Here is a 26,923-nt window from a genome sequence, read left to right as displayed (position 1 = left end):
AAAAAAAAAAAAGAATTTCAATAACAAAATTGATCAATTGATTCAAAGAGATCACTTTCCAAAGGTTTTTGGTGGTTTTTCTAAGAACAAAGATGATCTGCCTCCTGGTGGCTTACAGAGTAATAAAACATAGGTTTAGAAAATAAAAACGTGCATAATGAAATGACCAAAATGCCCTTGAGAAATCACAAGTTCGAGCAGAAACAAAACACGGAGCGACCTCAGCCCGTCGCTCCGACAAGTCGCTCCAGACTTCGGGAGCGACCTCGCTGTGTCGCTGCGAGAGGTCGCTCCGGGCTCGTTCTCGCGTCTCCGGGTGATGAAAACGCGAGCGACTTCTCCCTGTCGCTCTGGTATGGTCGCTCTGAGCTTCGGGAGCGACTTCAGCACGTCGCTCTGGAAGGTCGCTCCGAGGTGTAAATGTGTGTCTCCAGACGTGAAAACGCGAGCGACCTTGTGCAGTCGCTCTGGATGAGTCGCTCCGGGATGTGGTGCACAGCGACCTCATGCCGTCGCTCCGAGAGGTCGCTCCGGCAGTGCTCGTCCAAAGATCACTCTAATCACCTCCTTTTGAGCTCCAAATGCACCCAAATGTCTCCAGAAACTCCATGTGGTACTCAAATACCTGATAGAGACATATGCATGCAAAATGCAGCCTAGACATGGCTAAGTCCTAATCTATATGATGAAAATGCATATGAATAAATGGATAAAACAATGTAAATATGCAAGATATCAGACTGGAGAAGAAAAAAGCAAAAAAGGAGAGACTCATTAGTTACTATATAAATGTGGCAATCTCTTAAAGTAGGTACATATATATAAACATGTTATTCCGAATTAAAAACGATACTAGCCTCAACACCGATAGGTACTCCATTGCGATAATCTGAAACACAATAAGAGAATAATGATTGATCTATGAGCCGAAACATATGTATAAAACTAAATACGAAAAAGGTTTCACATACATCCAAGAGTAACTCGTGGATCGGTTAAGACGCTAGGCTGTGTCTGAGGAGGAGGAGATGCGTCGCTTGCATATTGTGTAACATAATAGTTCAGCCCTAGAAAATCAAGTGATCCCTTAACTAAATCTGATTCTTGCGGTGTGAATTTTGGCAATCTGTCTCCAACGAGTTCTCTCATTATCGTTGGATATTCTCCGTACACCAATGGATCCAAGAACCTTCATATATGCAAGAAGAAATTTTGTAACTTAGTGATGCAATATTTTTAAAAGTCTATATGATCGTGACAGAGGCTTTAAGTTGCTACATATGTGTGCGTCTTGAGAGTCAATTCATTGAGAATATATATACGTACCATCCAACGAAGAATTGGAATGCTCGTCTTGCAGCAGCCTGGTCGAGATCGCTAGTTTCGTTTAGCGGGGCAAACCATCTCCCGATCAAGGTCGTTCCTATCTTACCACCTTGAAATTTCTGCATAATATTTTTAAGATTATAGAATAAGAATATACCACACAAAAAAAATTGAACTAATCAAGGAAAATAAAAAGAGATTCATAATAGATTTATTTTAGATGAACCTGATATCTTTTTCGGTATAAAGATACAGCTTCTGCATGGGCTAGAAGTTGGTGATGCGTGACTATATAAGGTTCGGTTCCAGAATCACCTCCAAATTCACAGCCAGTGCACCTTCCCGGTGGATATGATCCATCTCCATAACCTTTGGATGAGAGAGAGTAAGGCTGGTTTAGAGTGATCCAAAACTTGACTCTGTCTCCGAATCTTTGGAATAGAAGCTCCGCATAGTTCTTGAAGTCCTCTCTGTCCATGTATCATACATATTAAATTATAGATAGATCTGATCATGCAATGTACATATATATAGAACCTAATTAAGTGAAAGAAAGACAAGTTTGGAAGAAGAAAAACTAGTTATTGCACTTACACTATACGCGGGCTTAAGAAGCCTCCGTACTCGTCTTCTAGAGTTTGGGGAACATCCCAATGAAATATAGTCACAAATGGCTCTATGCCTGTAATCACGTACGAAAGTTAGTTAAACGTCCATATATACCACAGATATAATCAAATGATTGAGTAGTATTTATATTTTCAATTTACCATTAGCTTTTAACTCGTTAATGAGATTGTTGTAGTATGCTATCCCGTTCTCGTCCACTCCTCCAGTCAGTCTTCCCTCTAAAATTTATAATCACAAATTTCACGAGTCAAATATATATAGAACGTAAAACTCTTAATTTTGCCAATTATATAAATTCATGACTGAAAAAGCGACGTATGTTTGTGTTTCTGTATTTACTTGGTAAGACCCTTGACCAGGCTATGGAGAGTCGGTATGCTTGAACTTTCAATCTTTTCAGTAATTTGACATCCTCCTGTTCAAATTATATATGATTTTTTCCAGAGTTAAATAATATTTCCAAATTGGAACAACTGTCTCCTATATGTATACACAGATATATAGCCTCTCACCTTGTAAAGATCATACGAATCACAAGCAACGTCTCCGGAGCTGCGATCTGGAACCCTTTCTGTACCATAACAAACAGAAAAATGTGAGCATGTCCAGTCTTTCTAATATTTATATATACACTCTCCCATATGTCCAAATGAATGTTGATCAATAGGGTAATTAATTGGTTTATAACCTGGATATCTATGAGTGTAGTAGTCCCATCCATTAAGGGCTCTATGTGCAGCACCCTCAATCTGGTTGAACAAATAAAAAGCGATTGTATTGGAATTTTTTTTTCTTTTTGAAAATATTCTTTTATCTACAAAAATAAGAAAACAGTATGCCCAAGAACGGTCATGAGGAAGATATATAAATTTATACCTGGTACGCGGAAGTAGCTGCACCGAAAGTAAAGTTCTTTGGAAATCCAGTTCGGTTGAAGGTAAGAGAATTATCGCAGTTGAAGGGTTCTTTAGCCTTGCATTCTGGATTGCAGGCATTTTGGCAATTTGAAACGACAAAGAGAATGACAAGGATGGCTAGAGAGTAGTGAGCTTTTGGAACTGCCATGGTTGAGAGACTTTGTAGTTTGTGTAATGGCTAATTTGATTATGACTGGATGATGAACTTGGAGGGGTTTATATAGAAGGGTTTGAGTGCATGGGACTTGCATGGGGTTCAAGTAAACTTGTTACGTAAATATATATGACTTCAATTTGATCTTGCATGCATGTTCTCCACCTCACGCTGTCTTGTTTTCTAATAAAAATAATAACATATCCCTAATAAACAAATAGATAACTAATGGAGTTCTACGGCATGCTCATCATATTTCTCTTATGTGTATAATACGCATACAGAGCTCCACAAGATATGTACCTGTAGATATATGCTTCCAGAACCGGTCCTTGTTTTGTTGAGGCTACAAGCCAAAAATAATAATGTGGCTGGTTGGGATTGAACCCTTAACCTCTCACAGAGGATAGAACCATTTAACCAATGGACTAAAGTTACTTTTGTGGATTTTGTGGCTGATATTATATGTAATAATAATAAGGCCGGAAGCCAATGCTTCATTGGCTTATGGCAAGGGCCGGCTCTGTATGCTTCAGGATATATGTTTCTTAGCTATAGTTAATATTGTAATTTTTTAATCGGATCTAAGACTACGTATCATCTATTGTGCAATTCGATTTACAAGATTTCTTAACGAAGTTCTGATTCAGGTTACGTTAGTGTAATGTATACTACTCATAATTAATGCCCCAATCTTTGTTTCCTAAGCAAAATATGATTTGTCGAATACAAAACTTCAAACCCTATTCTAAGGGACTGTATTAGTATAATTAACGTTTAACTATTATTATAACATCTACGAACATGATATTCTGGTTTTATAGTATATAAATACCTAAATCAAGTTTATTGCTCGTATTATGTTGAAGTTAGTTTTGTTTTAAAGTAAGTTTCAATAGGAATAAGTTAATTCAAATGTAAACTTAATTTTGATTATTTTGAAAGTAAATTTCAAAATTTTGCACCATCTATTTTAATCATCGATCAAGGTATACAATTACATTAGGAAAAAAATTGTTCAGGTTTATATTTAATCGTCTTTTTTTTGGAACACAATATTTAATAACTATTGTTTTTGCATATACATAGCAGTCGAATGATAAATAATTGAGTAAATTATTGATTTGATATAAGCTAAAATCAATAGTGTATTCAAAATAGCTTTAAAACTTAATATCACGTATAAATAGGTTGAATAAATTTTAGATAATTTTACTTATTATTTAAACTAATGTGCTATAAGAATAATTTGCACAATATATGTTATAATAAATTCTCATATGATATACCACATATAATATATATGTATTAGTTTGAATAGGTGAAATGAAAGTTCATTAATTTGGTCGGCTGAAATCTATAAAAAAACATTTATATATACACATATATATATAAATGAAAGTTTTAAACAATTAGACTGCCTCATAGAAGGATGCCGTCTTCTCTTTGAAAATGTTTCTTCACAAGTGTTTGGGGTTAATTTAGCCATAAGCATGAATAAAATATTTTATACACATGGCTGGGAAGACACATAATGATCTTCATGCCAGAAATAGCAACCTCACTTGAAATTCTTATTGACTAACTCCCGCTCAGATATTTAGGACTCCCAATTGCAATAAGAAGCATGAAGAAACTTACTAGTCGCTAGTATTTCAGGACGGATGCATCTTATACAATCAATTATTATTAGCATGACAAAATTTTGGTACACTGTTTCACCTCCATATTTCATGTCTGGAAATAATAGAGAAGCTATGTGTGGCGTTTCTGTGGTCGGGTAAAATAACATTTTCTAGAAATTGAAAATAAACGAGAGGAGTAAAATAACACAAAATGATATGATTTGGCACTTAAATTAGACAGCATATCCTTGGTTTGGCTATTTTGTTAAAAAAAAGTGGTAATGATCAAATAAGAGCATCTCGTAGTTTTTACCAAAACAAAAAAAGAGAGCATGCATGTCCTAGATGATGAGATGTTATGCTTGGGAAAGGTAAATAAAACAAAGTACAAGCTATAAGTACAACGCACGTCATATAAATGTTTTTATATATTTATGATTTGGCCAAGAGTTAAGGTCCAATTATTACAACATTATTAACAACACACAGCACATAAGCTTTTATAAGTTGAAGAACATAATTTATATTGTCCAGTACTTAGTGGATTAAAGGTTGGATACATATGGGGTTGATTTTTGTCTATCAATTCCCCTTATTTTGCGACGAACCTAGAATACCATTTCCCAGAATCTTTTTCTCTTCGATCAGCAGGATTAGTGAAATTGACCCAATTCATACCAAACCGGAGAGTGTAACCATTTCCAAATTCATAATTGTCCATCAATGACCAAGCAAAATAACCTGCTACGTTGCAACCATCCCTGTAATATATTTAAATAATGTTAACGTATCAAGATATATGTAGTATGTATATATATGATAAAGTAGGAATAATTGTAACTCACTCGATGGAGCATTTGAGACATGAAAGATGGCTGCAATGATTTTGAATTCGTCCGTTATCGGCAAGAGCATTTGATACCGTTAAGTTTCCATAATCAGCAACTCCTGAAATTTTAACACAAAGGTTATATAATAAGAACACGTACGTAGGATTCTCATGGTTAAGCATGTTTATATTGGTATGTATGTAGATACCGTTTTCGGTGATGTAGGTAAGTGGGTTTTGGTAGTTGTCTTTGATATGATTTAGAATCTGACGAAACCCTGGAGGATAGTAGACAAAGCTTGGAGACTGGAGAAGAAAAAAGCAAAAAAGGAGAGACTCATTAGTTACTATATAAATGTGGCAATCTCTTAAAGTAGATACATATATATAAACATGTTATTCCGAATTAAAAATGATACTAGCCTCAACACCGATAGGTACTCCATTGCGATAATCTGAAACACAATAAGAGAATAATGATTGATCTATGAACCGAAACATATGTATAAAACTAAATACGAAAAAGGTTTCACATACATCCAAGAGTAACTCGTGGATCGGTTAAGACGCTAGGGTGTGTCTGAGGAGGAGGAGATGCGTCGCTTGCATATTGTGTAACATAATAGTTCAGCCCTAGAAAATCAAGTGATCCCTTAACTAAATCTGATTCTTGCGGTGTGAATTTTGGCAATCTGTCTCCAACGAGTTCTCTCATTATCGTTGGATATTCTCCGTACACCAATGGATCCAAGAACCTTCATATATGCAAGAAGAAATTTTGTAACTTAGTGATGCAATATTTTTAAAAGTCTATATGATCGTGACAGAGGCTTTAAGTTGCTACATATGTGTGCGTCTTGAGAGTCAATTCATTGAGAATATATATACGTACCATCCAACGAAGAATTGGAATGCTCGTCTTGCAGCAGCCTGGTCGAGATCGCTAGTTTCGTTTAGCGGGGCAAACCATCTCCCGATCAAGGTCGTTCCTATCTTACCACCTTGAAATTTCTGCATAATATTTTTAAGATTATAGAATAAGAATATACCACACAAAAAAAATTGAACTAATCAAGGAAAATAAAAAGAGATTCATAATAGATTTATTTTAGATGAACCTGATATCTTTTTCGGTATAAAGATACAGCTTCTGCATGGGCTAGAAGTTGGTGATGCGTGACTATATAAGGTTCGGTTCCAGAATCACCTCCAAATTCACAGCCAGTGCACCTTCCCGGTGGATATGATCCATCTCCATAACCTTTGGATGAGAGAGAGTAAGGCTGGTTTAGAGTGATCCAAAACTTGACTCTGTCTCCGAATCTTTGGAATAGAAGCTCCGCATAGTTCTTGAAGTCCTCTCTGTTCGTGTATCATACATATTAAATTATAGATAGATCTGATCATGCAATGTACATATATATAGAACCTAATTAAGTGAAAGAAAGACAAGTTTGGAAGAAGAAAAACTAGTTATTGCACTTACACTATACGCGGGCTTAAGAAGCCTCCGTACTCGTCTTCTAGAGTTTGGGGAACATCCCAATGAAATATAGTCACAAATGGCTCTATGCCTGTAATCACGTACGAAAGTTAGTTAAACGTCCATATATACCACAGATATAATCAAATGATTGAGTAGTATTTATATTTTCAATTTACCATTAGCTTTTAACTCGTTAATGAGATTGTTGTAGTATGCTATCCCGTTCTCGTCCACTCCTCCAGTCAGTCTTCCCTCTAAAATTTATAATCACAAATTTCACGAGTCAAATATATATAGAACGTAAAACTCTTAATTTTGCCAATTATATAAATTCATGACTGAAAAAGCGACGTATGTTTGTGTTTCTGTATTTACTTGGTAAGACCCTTGACCAGGCTATGGAGAGTCGGTATGCTTGAACTTTCAATCTTTTCAGTAATTTGACATCCTCCTGTTCAAATTATATATGAATTTTTCCAGAGTTAAATAATATTTCCAAATTGGAACAACTGTCTCCTATATGTATACACAGATATATAGCCTCTCACCTTGTAAAGATCATACGAATCACAAGCAACGTCTCCGGAGCTGCGATCTGGAACCCTTTCTGTACCATAACAAACAGAAAAATGTGAGCATGTCCAGTCTTTCTAATATTTATATATACACTCTCCCATATGTCCAAATGAATGTTGATCAATAGGGTAATTAATTGGTTTATAACCTGGATATCTATGAGTGTAGTAGTCCCATCCATTAAGGGCTCTATGTGCAGCACCCTCAATCTGGTTGAACAAATAAAAAGCGATTGTATTGGAAATTTTTTTTCTTTTTGAAAATATTCTTTTATCTACAAAAATAAGAAAACAGTATGCCCAAGAACGGTCATGAGGAAGATATATAAATTTATACCTGGTACGCGGAAGTAGCTGCACCGAAAGTAAAGTTCTTTGGAAATCCAGTTCGGTTGAAGGTAAGAGAATTATCGCAGTTGAAGGGTTCTTTAGCCTTGCATTCTGGATTGCAGGCATTTTGGCAATTTGAAACGACAAAGAGAATGACAAGGATGGCTAGAGAGTAGTGAGCTTTTGGAACTGCCATGGTTGAGAGACTTTGTAGTTTGTGTAATGGCTAATTTGATTATGACTGGATGATGAACTTGGAGGGGTTTATATAGAAGGGTTTGAGTGCATGGGACTTGCATGGGGTTCAAGTAAACTTGTTACGTAAATATATATGACTTCAATTTGATCTTGCATGCATGTTCTCCACCTCACGCTGTCTTGTTTTCTAATAAAAATAATAACATATCCCTAATAAACAAATAGATAACTAATGGAGTTCTACGGCATGCTCATCATATTTCTCTTATGTGTATAATACGCATACAGAGCTCCACAAGATATGTACCTGTAGATATATGCTTCAGAATATATGTTTCTTAGCTATAGTTAATATTGTAATTTTTTAATCGGATCTAAGACTACGTATCATCTATTGTGCAATTCGATTTACAAGATTTCTTAACGAAGTTCTGATTCAGGTTACGTTAGTGTAATGTATACTACTCATAATTAATGCCCCAATCTTTGTTTCCTAAGCAAAATATGATTTGTCGAATACAAAACTTCAAACCCTATTCTAAGGGACTGTATTAGTATAATTAACGTTTAACTATTATTATAACATAACGAAGAATAAACACGCGCCCCACGCGCCTTGAAATTTCTCTCTCAAGACGCGATCCCTTTCCTTTCACCTCCACCGTCGCCGTTCTCGGCGGCGGCCCCTCCCCGCCTCCATGGCCAAAAAGAAACCCCCGAAAAAGAAGCCTTCTGGTCGTCTCCCCACTGGAGTGACCAAATCCCCACCCTTTTCCCAGAAATCGTCAGCGCCTGACTCTTCTTCAGCCGCTAAATCGAAACCCAAATCTGACCTCCCTCTGACCGGATCTACCGCTCAGGTGTCTCAGACCCCTTCGCTTGCCCAGGAGGACCCCAAATCCTCTCTAGCCAAGCAAACCGAAACAACGGATCTCGAAACCCTAGCTGCAGCCACACCGCCTGCATCTAGCAAAGAGGCCGATGTCCTAGCACCTGCTCTTAAGGAAGCAGCCGCAACTACCCCTGCGCTTCAGTCACCATCTGCAGCGGACCTTTGGAAAGGATTTGTCAAGGAAGCCTCTGGAAAACTAGAGCCAAAGGAGACACCTTTCCTTCTGGACTCTGGCGAATCTTGTGTTACGATTCCAAATGAGGTTGTCGAGAAAAATAAGAAAGCCTGGGAATACTTCATCTTGGGACAGTTCTACGAGGAACCCCCAGCTAGAGGAGCTATCCATGCCATTGTTAACGGTATATGGAGCCCTCATCGACGGGACATCACCGTAAACAAAATGGACGGAAACGCCTTTCTCTTCCGCGTTCTCTGCCCAAATGCTAGGAGACGCATCTTGAAGCAGAGTCTGTGGCAAATCGATGGGCAAACCATGTTTGTCACTAAGTGGTCTCCAGGTATTCAGCAGACCAAACCTGAACTGGAGACGGTGCCGGTCTGGCTTGAGTTTACAGGAGTTCCACTCCAGTTCTTCAACAGAGACACTCTGAAAGAGATTGCGGGGATGGTTGGACAACCAATCTGTTTACATCCTGCTACGGAAAACCTCACCAACATTGAGGTAGCAAAGGTGTACACGGTCATCGACCCGAGGAAGCCACTTCCAGAGTTTGTCAATGCGAGGTTTGAGAGCGGAGATACTAGAAGAATTGCAGTTACCAGCCCTTGGCTCCCTTCTCTCTGCTCTTACTGCAAGAAGTTTGGGCATACTATCACACGATGTAAGCATGCTCCAAAAACTTGCTTGACCTGTAACTCAGTGAAGAATCCTACTGCTTTGTGCCCCTGCACAAATCACTTAGTTGCTGGAAAGGAAAAACACGAGAGGAAGGAGGCTTCGAAGCGGGAGGGAAAGAAACCGATAAAAAGCCTTCTCCCTATCGTTGGACAGCCTTCGGTGGATCCCAAAAATGCTAACCTGCCTGTTTCACAACGACCGGTTGGCACTCAAACGGAAACAGCTGCTGCTGCCCCCGCCTATAAGGAGGTTCTTACACGATCCCCTCTCCCCTTCATTGCTGAAAACATGGCTCCCCTTGACTCTCAAAGTCACTCTGGAAGCTCGGTCTCTGTATCTCATGACCTATCAAAGGGAAGTCTATGTGTAGATCTTTCAGCTGAAGGGTGTTTCGAAGATCCCCAACAGATAAGTACTGGTTCTTCTGGCTCCTCCTCTGATACCCCAGCCTCTGAAGAGGGGGAAATCCTATCAGATGATGGGGATGAGTTCATCGAATTCTTCTCCAAGAGATACAAGAAGCGAGCGAAAGCGAATGCTAGGGCTAGGGGCCCTTTAACCCCCTAACTCCAAACCTTTTCATGGATCTGTTTTGCTGGAATATTAGAGGAATAAATGATTCAGTGAAGCGGCGTGGTTTTAGGAGATGGATTCGTAAATACAATCCTATTTTTGGTTGTCTCGTTGAGACGCATGTACAGCAGCCAAATTCTATCCCAATAATGAATAACATCCTGCCCACTTGGTCTTTCGAGGGAAACTATGAATTCTCCGATATTGGAAAAATCTGGATTGTCTGGAAGCCTTCTGTGCAGGTCAGAATTATCGCTAAGTCTCTGCAAATGATCACTTGCTCTGTCAAGCTCCCGTTTCAGGCTAGCGAGATCGTGGTCTCTTTTATTTATGCGTCTAACTGTCGGACAGAAAGAAGACTATTATGGAGCGAGCTTGAATCTGTTTCATGCTCTCCTCAGCTTTGCGGTCTTCCTTGGATTGTGCTAGGGGACTTTAACGAAATTATCAGTCCCTCGGAGCACTTTCGCGCCGACCCTTCTACCTCCTCTAGAGGTATGCGTGACTTCCGGGAATGCCTTCAACGATGCTTATTAACTGACCTTCAGTATAGTGGAAACACGTTTACTTGGTCAAACTCGACGGTCTCTAAAAAGCTTGATCGTGTACTATGCAATGAGGAATGGTTAGAGACTTTTCCGGAGTTTATTGCTGTCTTTGGAAAGCCTGGTATATCAGATCACAGTCCATGTTGCACGTTCCTGGACCAGCTAAAGCCTCCCCAAAAGCGACCCTTTAGGTTCTTTGCCCATCTAAACTCTCATCCAGACTTCCAGGAACTTGTCAAAGCCACTTGGAATTCTATGCCTTTCCATGGGTCGCGGCAGCTCTGTGTCTCCAAGAAGCTAAAGGAAATGAAGCCTATTATCCGCTCTTTCAACAAGGACAACTTCTCTGACATTGAGAAGCGGGTAAAAGAGGCTTTTGATCATCTCACTGACTGCCAGCAAGTATCCCTATCTTCACCAAGCTTGGATGCCGCTGCTGCAGAGAGAGCCGCTCATACCAAATGGTTCACTTTGGCTAAGGCTGAGGATAGATTTTTACACCAACGGTCAAGGGTACAATGGTCAGTGGAGGGTGATGCGGGTACGGCCTTCTTTCATCGAGCCATTCGATCAAGAAAGGCTCAAAACCACATTCACTTCCTGATGGATAACAATGGCTGTGTTATCGACACCCTAAATGGAATAAAAAACCACACAGTGGACTATTTTCAGCAGCTCCTCGGAGGTGTCCATGCGCCAACAACTACTTCTCCTGCTGAAATTGCTACGATCATGGAAGTAAAATGCTCTGCCGAAGCCATCTCTACCCTCGGCGAGCCGTTCACTGATCTCGAGATTGAAAAAGCCTTCCTGTCCCTTCCAAAAAATAAATCCCTAGGTCCGGATGGATTCCCGGCTGAATTCTTCACTGGAAACTGGAAGGCTGTGGGTAGGGACCTAATTGATGCTGTTAAGGAGTTCTTGTCTACAGGCGAGTTGTTGCAGCAATGGAATGCGACTCTACTTATCTTGGTCCCTAAAAAGACCAATGCTACTAAGATCACGGAGTTTAGGCCTATTGCCTGCTGCAACACAGTGTATAAAGTGGCCTCCAAGCTCCTAGCTAACAGACTGAAAAGCCATCTCCCGAATTTGATCTCTACCTCTCAGTCAGCTTTCGTTCCGGGTCGATTACTGGTGGAGAATGTGTTACTTGCCACAGAACTTGTCTCGGGGTACAACTGGAAGACAATCTCTAAAAGATGCATGCTTAAGATTGATCTTCAGAAGGCTTTCGATACGCTAAACTGGGAGTTTGTCCTCTTCACTCTTGAAGCTCTGGATTTCCCGTTGGTGTTTAGGAACCTGATCAAGAAATGCTTAACAACTACCCGGTTTTCAGTGGCCATCAACGGTGAATCTTGTGGCTACTTTAAGGGAACTAGGGGACTTCGGCAAGGAGACCCGCTTTCGCCCTACCTGTTCGTCCTTGCCCTTGAGGTCTTCTCCCAACAGCTGAAGCGGAAATATCTCGATGGATCTATTGGCTACCATCCTAACACCTCCACACTTCAGGTCACTCATTTATCCTTCGCTGATGACTTGATGATCTTCACTGATGGTACTGCTGAATCGATAAGATGTATAGCGGCAACAATGGAGGACTTTGCTCTTTGGTCGGGGCTGAGAATGAACAAAGCAAAGACAGAACTTTTTTCTGCGGGCCTGAACTCGGAAGAAGCCTCAGAGATCTCTCAGCATGGCTTCGCCCTTGGAAAGATGCCAATCCGTTACTTAGGTCTCCCTTTGCTGTATAGGAAGCTGTGACTGCATGATTATAAGCCTCTGATTGATAAACTCTCTGCCAACTTTCACTGCTGGTCGGCTAGAGCCTTATCTTTTGCCGGAAGAAAGCAACTCCTATCATCGGTAATATATGGGTCTATCAACTTTTGGACATCCGCTTTCATCCTTCCTAAAAATTGCATTAAAAAGATTGAATCTCTATGCTCTCAATTCCTTTGGGGGGGGGACTGAAACGAAGAAGAGCATTGCAAAGGTGGCTTGGAAAACTGTAACTCTCCCCAAGAAGGAAGGGGGTTTGGGCCTTCGAGACATATGTCGCTGGAACAAAACTCTCTGTTTGAAGCTGATTTGGAGGCTGTTCACTGCAAACGACTCGCTGTGGGCTTCCTGGGTGAAAGAGTACAGAATAAAAGGAGGAAATTTTTGGGCTATAGATGTTTCAAAAGCTACATCTTCTCCCTGGCGAAGTTTGCTATCTATGCGCGGTCTTGCAGCAGGTTTCCTGAAGGCAAAAGTGGGCAATGGGCAACGACTAAGCTTCTGGTATGATCGTTGGACGCCTCTTGGGCCTCTCATCACTCGATTTGGAGAACTTGGCCCGAGAGAACTGCAAATTGATGAATATGCACTGGTGAAGGATGCTTGCAATAGTGAAGGATGGCTTCTTAGGGGAGCTCGTTCCCAGGCTGCTGAGGAGCTTCACCTACACCTTACTACCATCCCTCTCCCCTCGTTAAGTGCTACGGATGATTCTTATGTGTGGGAGGTGGGTGGGAATGAGTTGCAGGAGTTCTCCACGAGTAAAACCTGGAGTCAAGTAAGGAACAGAGCAACGGAACAGCGCTGGACCCAAAATATTTGGTTCAAAGGTCACACTCCCCGCCATGCTTTCACTACCTGGGTAGCTCATCAGGACCGTTTACCCACTAGAACTAGACTGGTCGCGTGGGGAATGCAAATACCTTCACTATGCTGCCTTTGTTCCTTGGTGGATGAAAGAAGAGATCATTTATTTCTACGCTGTGAGGTTAGCGGAGCTGTTTGGGGCTACGTATTGAGGAGACTTGGCTACTCCCATAGGGGGTTCCATACCTGGGTTGCTTTTACTGACTGGATGAGGCTTCGGGATACGGTGGTGAGCGTGACTCTTAAACGCGTTGCTGCTCAGACCACAATTGCCAGTATATGGACTGAGAGAAACAAACGTCTTCATGACGGTGTATCTCAAACGCCTGCCTCCTTATTCAAGAAGATTGATTGCAACATCAGGGACACAATACTAGGAAAGAGGAAGACTGCCCTGTTCCAGCATCTAATGCAGGAATGGCTGCGATATGAATAGCTTTCAGATTTTTAGGAAAATTTTGCTGTTGGCTTGGCCTTGTTTATTTTTTGCCAAGGTCAACTTAACATAGTATTCTCCCTTTTGTAAAGTTTACAAACTCTTCTCATATTTATATGATATTCACATTTTGGCAAAAAACAACTATTATTATAACATCTACGAACATGATATTCTGGTTTTATAGTAAATAAATACCTAAATCAAGTTTATTGCTCGTATTATGTTGAAGTTAGTTTTGTTTCAAAAGTAAGTTTCAATAGGAATAAGTTAATTCAAATGTAAACTTAATTTTGATTATTTTGAAAGTAAATTTCAAAATTTTGCACCATCTATTTTAATCATCGATCAAGGTATACAATTACATTAGGGAAAAAAAATTTCAGGTTTATATTTAATCGTCTTTTTTTTTGGAACACAATATTTAATCATCTATAAACTATTGTTTTTGCATATACATAGCAGTCGAATGATAAATAATTGAGTAAATTATTGATTTGATATAAGCTAAAATCAATAGTGTATTCAAAATAGCTTTAAAACTTAATATCACGTATAAATAGGTTGAATAAATTTTAAATAATTTTACTTATTATTTAAACTAATGTGCTATAAGAATAATTTGCACAATATATGTTATAATAAATTCTCATATGATATACCACATATAATATATATGTATTAGTTTGAATAGGTGAAATGAAAGTTCATTAATTTGGTCGGCTGAAATCTATAAAAAACATTTATATATACACATATATATATATAAATGAAAGTTTTAAGCAATTAGACTGCCTCATAGAAGGATGCCGTCTTCTCTTTGAAAATGTTTCTTCACAAGTGTTTGGGGTTTAGCCATAAGCATGAATAAAATATTTTATACACATGGCTGGGAAGACACATAATGATCTTCATGCCAGAAATAGCAACCTCACTTGAAATTCTTATTGACTAACTCCCGCTCAGATATTTAGGACTCCTAATTGCAATAAGAAGCATGAAGAAACTTACTAGTCGCTAGTATTTCAGGACGGATGCATCTTATACAATCAATTATTATTAGCATGACAAACTTTTGGTACACTGTTTCACCTCCATATTTCATGTCTGGAAATAATAGAGAAGCTATGTGTGGCGTTTCTGTGGTCGGGTAAAATAACATTTTCTAAAAATTGAAAATAAATGAGAGGAGTAAAATAACACAAAATTATATGATTTGGCACTTAAATTAGACATCATATCCTTGGTTTGGCTATTTTGTTAAAGAAAGGTGGTAATGATCAAATAAGAGCATCTCGTAGTTTTTACCAAAACAAAAAAGAGAGCATGCATGTCCTAGATGATGAGATGTTATGCTTGGGAAAGGTAAATAAAACAAAGTACAAGCTAATTATGAGGTTCTTAGAAAAAAATAAGAGAGCTTTTGTATAAAAATTCTCTCCCAGGCACTAGAATCGAGAGAGCTCTCTACCCACTAGCTCCAACGATCACCTTTCTCTGATACTACCTTTTATCCACTGTACTTTCTGCAGAAAATTCAAATTGTTTCCCGATTCGGGATTATCTTCCGGTCCGTCCAACGTCCTGCAGAATTACACACCGGGTTCTTCCCCCGACCTCGTCGGAGGGACCGCCGTCTCTACCATCTCGCCGGCCGACGATGACTCCTGACTGATGAAAGAAGGCTCTTCTGGTTTTCAAGACCTCTGCAACCAGAAAGTAGTTTCTCCCTCTAGAAACAGATAGGAATCTCTCAGCTTCAACGTTGTTTTTTGGCTCTATCTCTGTTGAAAAACGAAATTTTCTCTGGGGTTTCCTGGATAGCAATCTAGTTTCCGTGAGTTTTTAGCAACGTTAAACAGAGTTCAAGCCTTTGACTTCAGGGGATTCCCTTAAGCTAAGGATCTTGTACCTCTCTAACCACCATAGTCTCACAGAAACAACTAAAGATCCCATTTGAGCTTGAACTATGGCTCATAGAAGAATCTCATCGGCTGAAAAGGGAAAAGGTTTGGAACTGGAGAAACAACAACCGGCGCGCTCTGCTCGCGTCAAAGTCCCACTCCCTGACAACTCAGATCTGCTCCGCAAGCACTCGCTCACTCTTATTGGACGAGTTACAAACAAGTCAGCTCAAAAGGTGTGGTCTTTGATCCCCTTCTTCACTGAGCACTGGAAAACGGAGTTCAAACCTGTGGGCTCTGACCTAGGCAACGGAATGTTCCAGTTCCAATTCGAGCTTGAGTCCGATTTGCTATCAGTACTAGAGCAACGGCCGTACCATTACGCCAGATGGATGGTAATTGTACAGAGATGGGAACCAACAATATCTCCCACCTTCCCTTCCCTAATACCGTTCTGGATCAAAGTGCAAGGGCTTCCGGTGCACTTATGGACTGAACCTACTATAAAGTGTATTGGGAAGGACATCGGTGTCTATGAAAAATCAGAGATTTCGCCTCTTACGGTGAGAATGAGAGTCCACATTGATGGGCTTCTCCCCCTTATTAAACACTTTGGTAGTGGAGTACCCAAATGGAGATGAGGTCCCTGTTACTTTGGTCTATGAGCGCCTGGACAAACATTGCACTAAATGCCTGCGATTGGATCACGAACTTAAAGAATGCCTAATGGCTAGAGCAGAAGAAAAAGCTGCAATCGCAGAACGTGAAGGCTCAGATATAAGAGCAAGAGCTACCTCAGATAAAACAGGCGAATCAGACAGAGGACAAAGCCATAACTCCAATCGATTGAATCAGACCTACCAAGAAGGAGAACAGAGATCTCAGGCTTTCCGGTTCTCTGCTACAAACCGCGAAGTCAGCCAGCGACTTCGAAGCAACCAAGAACGCAGAGAGCACTCAAAACAGAGGCCTCCAAAGTATCAACCTAGAGTCTGGCAAGAAAAAACCTCATCCAAACAATCTTCTCAAGCTAAAGAAAGGGCCAGATATGACAATGAGAGAACGTCACGACCCTCTCGTGATCACCCTAGCTTCCGAAATCTACCTGACCCCCCTCCCCGCAGTTTCTATAGGGAAGTGGCACGGAGGACTCCAGAGAACAGAGATACTGGATCAAGTGCTTCAAAGAGCATTCTGGAATCTTCAGGCAGGGGGTCCCCCCTGCAACAAGACCAAACGCTGATCCCTCATGAAATACTCAATGAAGCTAGAGATGAGCTAAGAGAGTACATGGTGCAATACACTAAAAGTGCTGACCCAACTGAACGAGAGGCTCGAACAGAGAGAATGCGACTAGCAGAGGAGAAAGGGGAAATGGAAGAAACAGCCATTCAAATGGCTAGAACTGCACTTAGTGCAAGCGCAGAAAGACAGAGGAGAGCTAATGAGGAAACAAATGTGGAGGAAACCACTGAGAGAGTTCCAGCCACGCTACGATTAGGACCTGCTTCCCATAGACTCTCCACAAGTGGAGGGAAAAACACTGCTGCCTCTGGCTCTCAAACTCATGAAAGACTTCCAGCATCTCTCCGATTGGGACCTGTACCTCCTCATATCTTGAGTCAGGAGGGAGATGATACAGCGCAGGAACCTCTTTCTGGTGAAAGACTATCAGCTACCTTACGATTGGGACCTATGAGGCCATCTCCTCCGAGCAGAGAAAAGAATGCTGAAGCTGGAGTGATAGCTAAGAGGAAACCTGGACGCCCCCCGGGGAAAAAAGCAGCAGAAAAAACGAACCAGGACCAAGCACCAGAGACAAAGAGGAGAAGAGTGACACAGAAGAAGAACTCCCCTATTTGTAGGAAACTGCCTCCTAGATCAACTGCTCCCTCGAATTCTAAAGCGAAAGTAGGTACATCGCGTGGGGGTGATCAGGCAACCTCAACGACAAGTTCGGAAAACAGACCCATTTGTCAAATGATCCCAGCGACGGTGAAGAAGAGGATGGATTTTCGAATCCCATCCGATCTCGGTCCTTAAAGATAACAAGTTGGAACTGTCAGGGGTTAGGGAATCCCCAGACAGTTCTTCGTTTAAAGGACATGAATCGCTCCATCTCTCCGGACATTCTGTTCTTATCTGAAACCAAAAATCCCGACCCTTTCGTGCTCAGCAAGACAGAGACTTTGGGGTATGAAAACAGACACCTGGTTCCTCCTACAGGACACGGCTCGGGAGGCCTTGCGCTATTCTGGAAAGCAACCGTGAAGCTACACATTCTCTCATCAAATGCGAATTTTATTGATTCCCCCATTGAGGTGGAGGGAAAATCATTCTTTGCAGCTTTTGTGTATGGAAACAATGATAAAAAAGAAAGAAAGTTATTTTGGGAACAAATGGTCTCTCTCATGAATGCTCGCGACTCCCCATGGTTTATAACTGGCGATTTCAATGATATTCTCAGTAACTCAGAGAAAGATGGAGGTCCGGATCGAGCTGAGGGCACGTTTCTTGACTTAAGATCATTCTACTCAGAAGGAGATCTATTTGTTCTGCCACATTCAGGCGACATGCTATCTTGGCGAGGAGTCAGAGGAGATTTCCTTGTGAAATGCAGACTGGACAGAGCAGCAGCCACAAACTCCTGGGCAGAGTACTTCCCATCAGCCAGAAGCCAATATCTCCCATTGGAAGGCTCTGATCACAGACCTTTGGTCTCAGTTTTCAAAACAACTCTGAAAAAGAGGAGAGGCATGTGTGGGAACCGAAATTCGCACTGTCGATTTCCGTTTAAATAAGGAAACTAAGAAAACCCTAGTTTCCCAGAGGACCCGGATATCTGTTAATTACCACACGTCAAGCAATCAGAACACGAGAATAACAACGATAAAAATAAGAAATCGAAAAGAGAGCAAAGTAGATCTTATTCCGAATCTGCGTATGAACGTTACAACAAGGTATAAGCCTGGGCTCGAGAGCTGTCGGCGAGATTCCTAGTTCTAGCAACCCTAAGACGGCTAAACCTAATTGAGTCGCAGCTCGAAATAACAAAAACGGAAAGTTGCCTAAATCGCTCTAAGTGCTAAGTTTGCTCTGAAAAAGTTCTCCCTCTGCTCCTCGCCTAGGACTCCTTATATACTAGCTCCAAGGTCGGTTTACGCTTTTACTCTTCTGCCCTTAAGCCGTCATAGCATAAAAATGGAGATATTCCATTTTTCCCGATCTTCACAATTATCTTCAAAACTTCCGTATTTATCCGCGGAAACTTGACATTTATCCTTCCTCGTGGGCCAAGCGCGAACCATGCTGTGGTTCACGGGCTTTGGTTAGGAAAAATCGTAGGATGGGCCTCGAGTCGTGTTTTAGGTCCCTTTGGGCCGTCTTCCGACTCGACACGTTTACTACGAGTTTTTCCGCGGTTTCTAATCCGCGAAGTTTGATCGATGAATTAGAATAGCGGGAAACATAGACTGAGCTTGCTACGGTCTTCGGGAGATAGCATTCGAAGGTTTGACGAGAATGCAAGGACTGGTGTCGTATAGATGTTCGGAAAGGTTCAATCGCTACACAGCGACCGAACTTTGGCTCGAGCCCGGTCGCTATGTAGCGACCGAGCAAAACGAGTGCTCGGTCGCTACGTAGCGACCGAGCTTCGGCTTGAGCTCGGTCGCTACATAGCGACCGAGCGGGACGATCGCTCGGTCGCTACGTAGCGACCGAGCTTTGGCTCAAGCTCGGTCGCTACGTAGCGACCGAGCGGGACGATCGCTCGGTCGCTTCGTAGCGACCGAGCTTGGCTGAGCTCGGTCGCTACGTAGCGACCGAGCGGGACGACGCTCGGTCGCTACGTAGCGACCGAGCTTTGGCTCGAGCTCGGTCGCTACGTAGCGACCGAGCGGGACGATCGCTCGGTCGCTACGTAGCGACCGAGCTTTGGCTCGAGCTCGGTCGCTACGTAGCGACCGAGCGGGATGATCGCTCGGTCGCTACGTAGCGACCGAGCTTTGGCTCGAGCTCGGTCGCTACGTAGCGACCGAGCGGGACGATCGCTCGGTCGCTACGTAGCGACCGAGCTTGGCTGAGCTCGGTCGCTACGTAGCGACCGAGCGGGACGATCGCTCGGTCGCTACGTAGCGACCGAGCTTTGGCTCGAGCTCGGTCGCTACGTAGCGACCGAGCGGGACGATCGCTCGGTCGCTACGTAGCGACCGAGCTTGGCTGAGCTCGGTCGCTACGTAGCGACGAGCTTGGCTGAGCTCGGTCGCTACGTAGCGACCGAGCGGGACGATCGCTCGGTCGCTACGTAGCGACCGAGCTTTGGCTCGAGCTCGGTCGCTACGTAGCGACCGAGCGGGACGATCGCTCGGTCGCTACGTAGCGACCGAGCTTGGCTGAGCTCGGTCGCTACGTAGCGACCGAGCGGGACGATCGCTCGGTCGCTACGTAGCGACCGAGCTTTGGCCCGAGCTTGGTTGCTACGTAGTGACCGAGCGGGACGATCGTTTGGTTTGAATCCCAAAGAATACTTCTTCGTAGAAATAACCTCGTATAGTTATTTTTACGAAAATTACATCCCTTCTTTTACTAACTCTTTCGGAAATACGATCTCTGAGGATTTTCGGGTGGTAATTCCGTCGTAACCGTTTTTGACCCCAACAGTTAGCCCCCCAGCCCGTTAGGATCATGCATGGGGGGATCCTAGCGTGCGGTTAGGCATGTTTGGCAAGTTAGGCGTGATGGATGGAATTAATATGCGAAAGTCCGAGCTTGAATAGTAAATCCTCATGTCTTATAAGAAGAGAGGTAACTTGTTCCATAATTTTTTCACTTTCTTGTTTTTCTCTAAGATCTTTCAAAAAAAACTTTCTATCTTTCTCTCCACCCTTTTCCTCTATTCTCTTAAGAGAAGTGTAAAGATGTCGAGCAAGAAAAAGATTGCGAAAAAAGGGTCTTCGTCCGCGAGTCCTTACGAAGAGCTCGTCGTTCCGAAGACGGAGTTCGTGCCTCACTCGGTGCATCCTGCCGAGAACGAGGCATGGTGGGTTGCTCATTACGGCTCGTTGATCCCTCCCAAGGAGAAGCCATTCCCGGTCCTGGTCCATCGTGGAGTCGAGGGAAAGGACGCAAGTAGGACCACTGACGAGTTTCTCGCGACGATGCGGTCGTTCTACCGCATCCCGGATGTTGTGGAGTTCCGGGTTCCCTGCCGCGGGGAATGTGCTAACAACCCCCCGGAGGGTTACTTTACTTGTTATGAGGTGTTCATAGTGCGTTGTCGCCTCTGGTTCCCCATACCCGAAATTCTCGTCCGAGTGTTGGACCGTTTCGAAGTCGCGATAAGTCAGTTGACACCCCTTGCCATTCAGCACCTTATTGGGATCTTGATCCTAAGCTATGAGCATGGCCTTTCCCTTTCCGTCGATCATTATGAAGCGCTTTTGAGGCTTCAACTTGTCAAGGATACGGATAAGCATAGGTTTGTCCCTCGGAAATTTATGTCGGTGGTTAAGAAGTTCATTTCGAACTTCAACTCGTGGAAGAAGTTCTTTTTCTTTGTTCGTTTGGACGCTGCGTCCGTCGAAGAGAGTTGCATTCCACTGTTCCGGAGGTTGCCGAACAATCGTCCCTTCATCAATCCTCTTGCTCCGTTCCCTGAGGACATTATCGCGGTGAGGGATCTTCTCAGGAATGGTCCCTTCTTCTGGACTTCTTTCACGCCGAGAAGGGTTCGGAAGGCACTGAAATTTGTGCAACCTGGTCCAGCTTTGGACGCGGATACGGGAAGCGACTCCGAACCCGACGGCCAGAGTCCCGTTGAAGCTCCGACAGCCGCGCCGGAGTCGAGCTCTTGGAAGGGAAAAGATGTCGATCTCGGCGACATAGAGTTTTCGATGGATGACTCTATGCTTCCAGGATGGGATCCGAACCTTGCTTACGGCGACGGAAGCGGTTCGAGCGAGGCCCCCATTCCGGACTTCGATGATTTCTTTGCTGGGCTGCCATCGGGTTTCGATGCTCCTCCTCCTACGAAAGAATCGGCGAGGCCGAGAGTCGTTGCGGAAGGATCTCGCATCATCAATGGGGTTAGTTTTTTCTTGGGAATTTTTTAGTGATTATCCTATGTATGGATTTGTAACACGCCTATTGATTTTGCAGGGCCTGAGCTTGCTGGGCTCGGCCATCGAGGCGGGTCATAGAGAAGCCATGGTCTACCGCTTCAAGGCGGAGAAAGCGGAGCGGGATCTCGCCCGCGTGCAAGGCGAGATGCTGGAGCGAGAGGCACAGCTTACTCGTGATCATGCGCGGGCTGTTCGCAGATCGGAGAGGAAAGGCAAAAGAGAGATCGTCGAGGTGATGAAGACTCGCGCATCTCAGTTCCAGGTTGAGTACGGGAATCTTAAGAATGCCTTTACCTCGGTGGGCGACTTTCGCGAGTGCCGTGGTTCGGTCGGAAGTCTTTGGAGGACGCAAGCCGACGACTATGTGTTTGAAGAGGAAATGAGCTTGATGAAGAGTGGGATGAGTGACCGTGCCCACGCTGAGGCGCTTATCCCTCCGATCGACGAGAGGATTCAAGGGTTCTGGGATTCCATCCCGGTTTCTCCTGATACCGAGGAGGTCCCGATCGATTTTCACGGATGGTGGCGAGGAAGTGGATCGTCCTGCGGATGCGTTTGGTGCTTCGTTGTCCGGGGACTTCGACTTTGGATTATGAGGGATGGATCAGTTATCCTTGTTTTCGGCCGAATGTGGCCCTTTGAATTTGGATTTCGTTTAGGCCAAGATGGCCGTATTTGTATTTCGGGACTGGCCGTTGGTGGCTTTGAATCCCTTGCCGCTTTACGCGGTTTATTTATATGATAAATGTTTCGTTTCGAGTTTTTCCTGAGTAGGGTTGAAGTAAATACGAGTTGTCGTCTCGTATGTAGTTCTAATTAGACGTTCAATCTGTTGGTTCGTTCGTGATTTTCGTAAAAATTTATCTGTCTTTACGATTTTCGAGAACATTGAGATACGAACGGAGAGGCATGGTTTATGATCTCGTATCTTTTAGATATCATGCCTTGAGATGTTTGAGACCAGAGCGTTGGGTTTAGGGCAAGACCTAGGTTTACTTTCGGTTAAGGTTTGTGCGGTGACTAGCCGGCTATCGTTTTTCCTGTTGCGATTTCTTCCTGACTCGCACCGGTTTAAAGTCCGCGATATGTTCTCGGCTTATATGACTTGTATGGTACGAATCGAGCATCTTCTCAGAATCAACTGGAAGTGCTAAACCAAAATTTCGGATTTTTGTTGTAGCGCGCTTTTGTCCTTGTGCTGGACGTTTTTAAAGATCAAAAGAGTGATCGGATTGCGTTTGTTTAAGACGGCTGGCGTGTTCGTCGGGGCCAATCGACGAACGGGGTGTAAGTTTTTGGTGGTCGCGTTCGGACAATTTGTTTAGCATTGTCCTCGAATTTTAACTTTTGCGACGTCTCGCAGTTATTTTCGAGGATTATGCGTGTATTTTTGCGTGTTTGAAAGGTGATAATCTTTACGATTTTTGGGCCGGATGAGGCCGCAGACGAGCGTAAACTGAAGCGTAAGCGTTTTCGATAAAAAGACAGTGTATATTGTAAAAAAAATTTATGTTTCTAAAAACTCGATTACAATAATGGCGATTGTGGGAGTATACGAGTATACGCACCCACTCCCCCCCCCCTTTTTAGAGAGGGGGATAGCTGAACTCGTCTTTTGACAAGCTGCCTACGTACCCCTTTCGAGGATCAAGCCATCTCGTAGTTCTGTTTCATGCCGCGAGTGTTCTTACTCGGCGGTTGGTGTCGCGATGTCCGCCTTGACCGTGTCGATCGTGGCTGGGTCGTCGCTATTTTCCGGATGTTCCGGTTGAGTTGTCGCGTGGGCTTCGGATTTATGTCGAGCTTCGACGTCCGATGCGTTTGCGTTGACAGACGATTTTACTTCGTCCTTGTGCGGGGCGCTTTTGGCCGAAGATCGATCTATCTTCGCGCGTTTGCCGTTTGCAGAAGCCGTGATTTGCCTTAACTTATGCTCCGCGAGGAAGCATAGTCGCGACTGTTTTTGGCATCCCCAGATGGCCGCGACTCCGCTCGGCGTTGGGAACTTGAGACCCAGGTGGTAAGTTGACGGAACTGCCTGCATGGCGTTGAGCCATGGGGTTCCCATGATCACGTTGTAGATAGCGGGATGGTCGACTACCGCGAATTCGACGATTTTCGTGATCTCCTTGGCCATGACTGGCAATTGGATTGATCCGAGAGTCATCGACACTTCGCCTGAAAAACCCGTGAGTGGTTTTGGCGTCGGAATTACCTCTCCGAGTTCGATACTCATCCGATTGAGAGTGTCGCGGAAGATTACGTTGACCGTGCTTCCCGTATCGACGAGTACCCTTCCGACTTCTAAATCTCGTATGACGAGATCTATGACGAGCGGGTCGCAGTGAGGTTGGTCGATACCGCCGGCTTCTTCCTCCGTGAAGGTGATCGAGCAATTTTGGCCGTCTCGAGGAGGAGACCATGTAGGCCATTTTGCGCTTGATTCTGCCTTCCGTTGGTAAGCCTTGATGGCTGACACGGTATCGCCGCAGTATTGAGATCCTCCGATGATCATATTGACTCTGCGACGATTGTTATCGTTCCCTTTGTCATCCGGCCTCCTACCGCGTTTATCCCCAGGTTGGTTTCGTTGAGGAGATTTTTCGGCGGGCGGATTTCTGTCCGTCTTTGGAGGCCGATCAGAATCGAGGATGAGATCCTTGACGCTAGTTACTTCCGAAAGCTCTCCAGCGAGCAGCTTCGCGGCCAGTCTTGCTCCCAAGACTTTGCAATTGGTCGTGGAGTGTCCTCGGGATTGGTGGAACTCGCAGAAGGTGTTTTCGTCATACCCTTGATTGCGAGTCCATGTGTTGCCCGTGGTCCGGCCTTGATCCGAACTGATCGCATAGTTATGCGCCCTTGGAGATCTTCCCCCTCGTGATGGACGTACTTGTCGTTACGAGAGTTCTTCTTTTTCCCCTTCGGATCTGCGTCTTTCGAGGATGGTCTTGCCGGCTTATGTTTTTGCGATAAGACTTTAGTTTCTTCCTCCACTATGATATAGTCCGTTGCTTTGTGGAGGGCGTCCTGGATCGTTCGCGGTTTGTCGAGAGTTATCCATTTTCTGAATTTCGACTTGTACCAGAGCGTCTTTCTCAGCGCGTCGATGGCCACTTTGTCGCTTATCCCGCTGACCCTGGACATTATCAGTTTGAACCGACTGATAAACTCGCGGAGGGGTTCGTCTTCCCTCTGGGAGAGACTCCAGAGATCAACATCGGAGGTTTCCCTGTCTATGAATACAGAGTACTGTTTGAGGAATTCCGATGCGAGCTGTCGAAAACTCCCGATGGTGTTGCGACGAAGGCGTGCGAACCATTCGAGCGCTGCTCCTTCAAGATTTTCGACGAACAGGCGGCAATAGCCGGCATCCTTTTCGCCGTCCTTCAGTCTTGCTCTTCCCATCGCGATGTGGAAAGCCTGAAGGTGCGCTTTTGGATCGGCCGTACCATCGTACTTCGGTACTTTGATCTTTCCCGGATCGGACACCCTCATGTCCGAAATGCGACTGGTAAAGGGGGTCTTTCGAGCTCCTTCCAGCAGTCGATCGATCTCGGGGGCAGCACTAGTAGCATGATGGATTTGAGACTTTACGGCTCTCACTTCTGCCGCAGTCTTGGTGATGTAGTCGCGAAGATCGCGGATATCCGATGTCTCGTCAGTGGATTTCCGAGCCTGTCGGCGCTTACTGCGAGTGAGCTCGGTTTGCCTTTCGGCCAGCTCCTCTTGTTCGTTCCAATAGGCGACTTCTTCTTCTTCCGTCATTGGTTTTTCGAACGGGGAGCCTTCCCGAGCGGATCGGCTTCTGGTCCTTCTTGGATGTCTGTCGACATCCTCGTCGGTGTCGTTGGAGACATCGCTAGGATCCAGGTCAATGTGTTCGGCTTCGTTATCCTCCGAGTCCTTTGCAGGGAGCGGAAGACTTTCAGAGTTCCCCTTCTCGATGGGAGACTTCTCGCTGGGGTTTTGACCGGAAGGTCGTTCCCGCGCGGCTCCTGCTCTATCGAGTGGGGTGGCGAAATCGAGCCTCTTCCCGCGGATTTTGGTGGTTCCGCGGGGACGGATAGCTTGGGTCCTTGCCGTTAAGGTTTCAACCTGTTTGGTCAAGGTATTCACGAGCTTATCCTGTTCTTCCGACCTTTTTTCATAGGTGGCGAACATCTTTTTAAACTCCTCGAGAGTCGCGGCGTTGGCTTGCGCGTTGGCCGCAGATACGTCCGCTACCGGAGTGTGGAGATCGGTGCCGCTGCCTCCGTTAAGGGGAGTTTGCACGTTATCCGCGTCGTTGGTTGACATGTCTGATGTGTGTGGCTTTTGCGGGTTAGATTGATCCGTATCCCCCTCCTTCTAGCGCCAAACTGTGGGAACCGAAATTCGCACTGTCGATTTCCGTTTAAATAAGGAAACTAAGAAAACCCTAGTTTCCCAGAGGACCCGGATATCTGTTAATTACCACACGTCAAGCAATCAGAACACGAGAATAACAACGATAAAAATAAGAAATCGAAAAGAGAGCAAAGTAGATCTTATTCCGAATCTGCGTATGAGCGTTACAACAAGGTATAAGCCTGGGCTCGAGAGCTGTCGGCGAGATTCCTAGTTCTAGCAACCCTAAGACGGCTAAACCTAATTGAGTCGCAGCTCGAAATAACAAAAACGGAAAGTTGCCTAAATCGCTCTAAGTGCTAAGTTTGCTCTGAAAAAGTTCTCCCTCTGCTCCTCGCCTAGGACTCCTTATATACTAGCTCCAAGGTCGGTTTACGCTTTTACTCTTCTGCCCTTAAGCCGTCATAGCATAAAAATGGAGATATTCCATTTTTCCCGATCTTCACAATTATCTTCAAAACTTCCGTATTTATCCGCGGAA

The 26,923-nt window shown here is 43.8% G+C and overlaps 3 protein-coding genes across 3 annotated transcripts; 1 reads left to right on the top strand and 2 right to left on the bottom strand.

Annotated features, from left to right (window-relative positions):
• Window positions 1-448: 448 nt before the first annotated feature.
• Window positions 449-3,021, bottom strand: LOC103833212 (myrosinase 4-like). Its single transcript, XM_033277473.1, has 8 exons — window positions 2,833-3,021; window positions 2,645-2,705; window positions 2,469-2,527; window positions 2,296-2,371; window positions 2,097-2,174; window positions 1,921-2,008; window positions 1,553-1,796; window positions 449-1,445 (listed from the first exon to the last, which is right to left on the bottom strand). The coding sequence occupies exons 1-8, from the start codon at window positions 3,019-3,021 to the stop codon at window positions 1,299-1,301; spliced, it is 942 nt and encodes a 313-aa protein (XP_033133364.1). The 3' UTR covers window positions 449-1,298.
• On the bottom strand, window positions 2,750-8,068 carry LOC103832840 (myrosinase 4). The gene is made up of 13 exons (XM_033277472.1): window positions 7,880-8,068; window positions 7,692-7,752; window positions 7,516-7,574; window positions 7,343-7,418; window positions 7,144-7,221; window positions 6,968-7,055; window positions 6,600-6,843; window positions 6,374-6,492; window positions 6,019-6,236; window positions 5,905-5,936; window positions 5,691-5,787; window positions 5,498-5,600; window positions 2,750-5,413 (listed from the first exon to the last, which is right to left on the bottom strand). Exons 1-13 carry the CDS (start codon window positions 8,066-8,068, stop codon window positions 5,245-5,247), a joined length of 1,533 nt encoding a protein of 510 aa, XP_033133363.1. The 3' UTR covers window positions 2,750-5,244.
• Window positions 8,069-16,660: 8,592 nt separating this feature from the next.
• Window positions 16,661-17,977, top strand: LOC103833210 (AF4/FMR2 family member 1-like). Its single transcript, XM_009109308.1, has one exon. The coding sequence runs from the start codon at window positions 16,661-16,663 to the stop codon at window positions 17,975-17,977; it is 1,317 nt and encodes a 438-aa protein (XP_009107556.1).
• Window positions 17,978-26,923: the final 8,946 nt, after the last annotated feature.

The sequence above is a fragment of the Brassica rapa genome, chromosome A08 (genome assembly GCF_000309985.2).
Source record: "Brassica rapa cultivar Chiifu-401-42 chromosome A08, CAAS_Brap_v3.01, whole genome shotgun sequence".
NCBI classification, from domain to species: domain Eukaryota; kingdom Viridiplantae; phylum Streptophyta; class Magnoliopsida; order Brassicales; family Brassicaceae; genus Brassica; species Brassica rapa.
This window is presented reverse-complemented; position numbering and strand designations above follow the sequence as displayed.

Excerpts from the sequence above, each read along its gene's own strand:
- LOC103833212 (XM_033277473.1), bottom strand. The coding sequence starts at position 3,021 with ATGGCAGTTCCAAAAGCTCACTACTCTCTAGCCATCCTTGTCATTCTC. Across the intron at positions 2,009-2,096 it reads TAACGAGTTAAAAGCTAATG|GCATAGAGCCATTTGTGACT; the intron begins GTAAATTGAAAA and ends ACGTGATTACAG. Across the intron at positions 1,446-1,552 it reads TATACCGAAAAAGATATCAG|AAATTTCAAGGTGGTAAGAT; the intron begins GTTCATCTAAAA and ends AATATTATGCAG.
- LOC103832840 (XM_033277472.1), bottom strand. The coding sequence starts at position 8,068 with ATGGCAGTTCCAAAAGCTCACTACTCTCTAGCCATCCTTGTCATTCTC. Across the intron at positions 7,753-7,879 it reads CAGCTACTTCCGCGTACCAG|ATTGAGGGTGCTGCACATAG; the intron begins GTATAAATTTAT and ends TTGTTCAACCAG. Across the intron at positions 5,788-5,904 it reads GAGTACCTATCGGTGTTGAG|TCTCCAAGCTTTGTCTACTA; the intron begins GCTAGTATCATT and ends TTTCTTCTCCAG.
- LOC103833210 (XM_009109308.1), top strand. The coding sequence starts at position 16,661 with ATGGCTAGAGCAGAAGAAAAAGCTGCAATCGCAGAACGTGAAGGCTCA.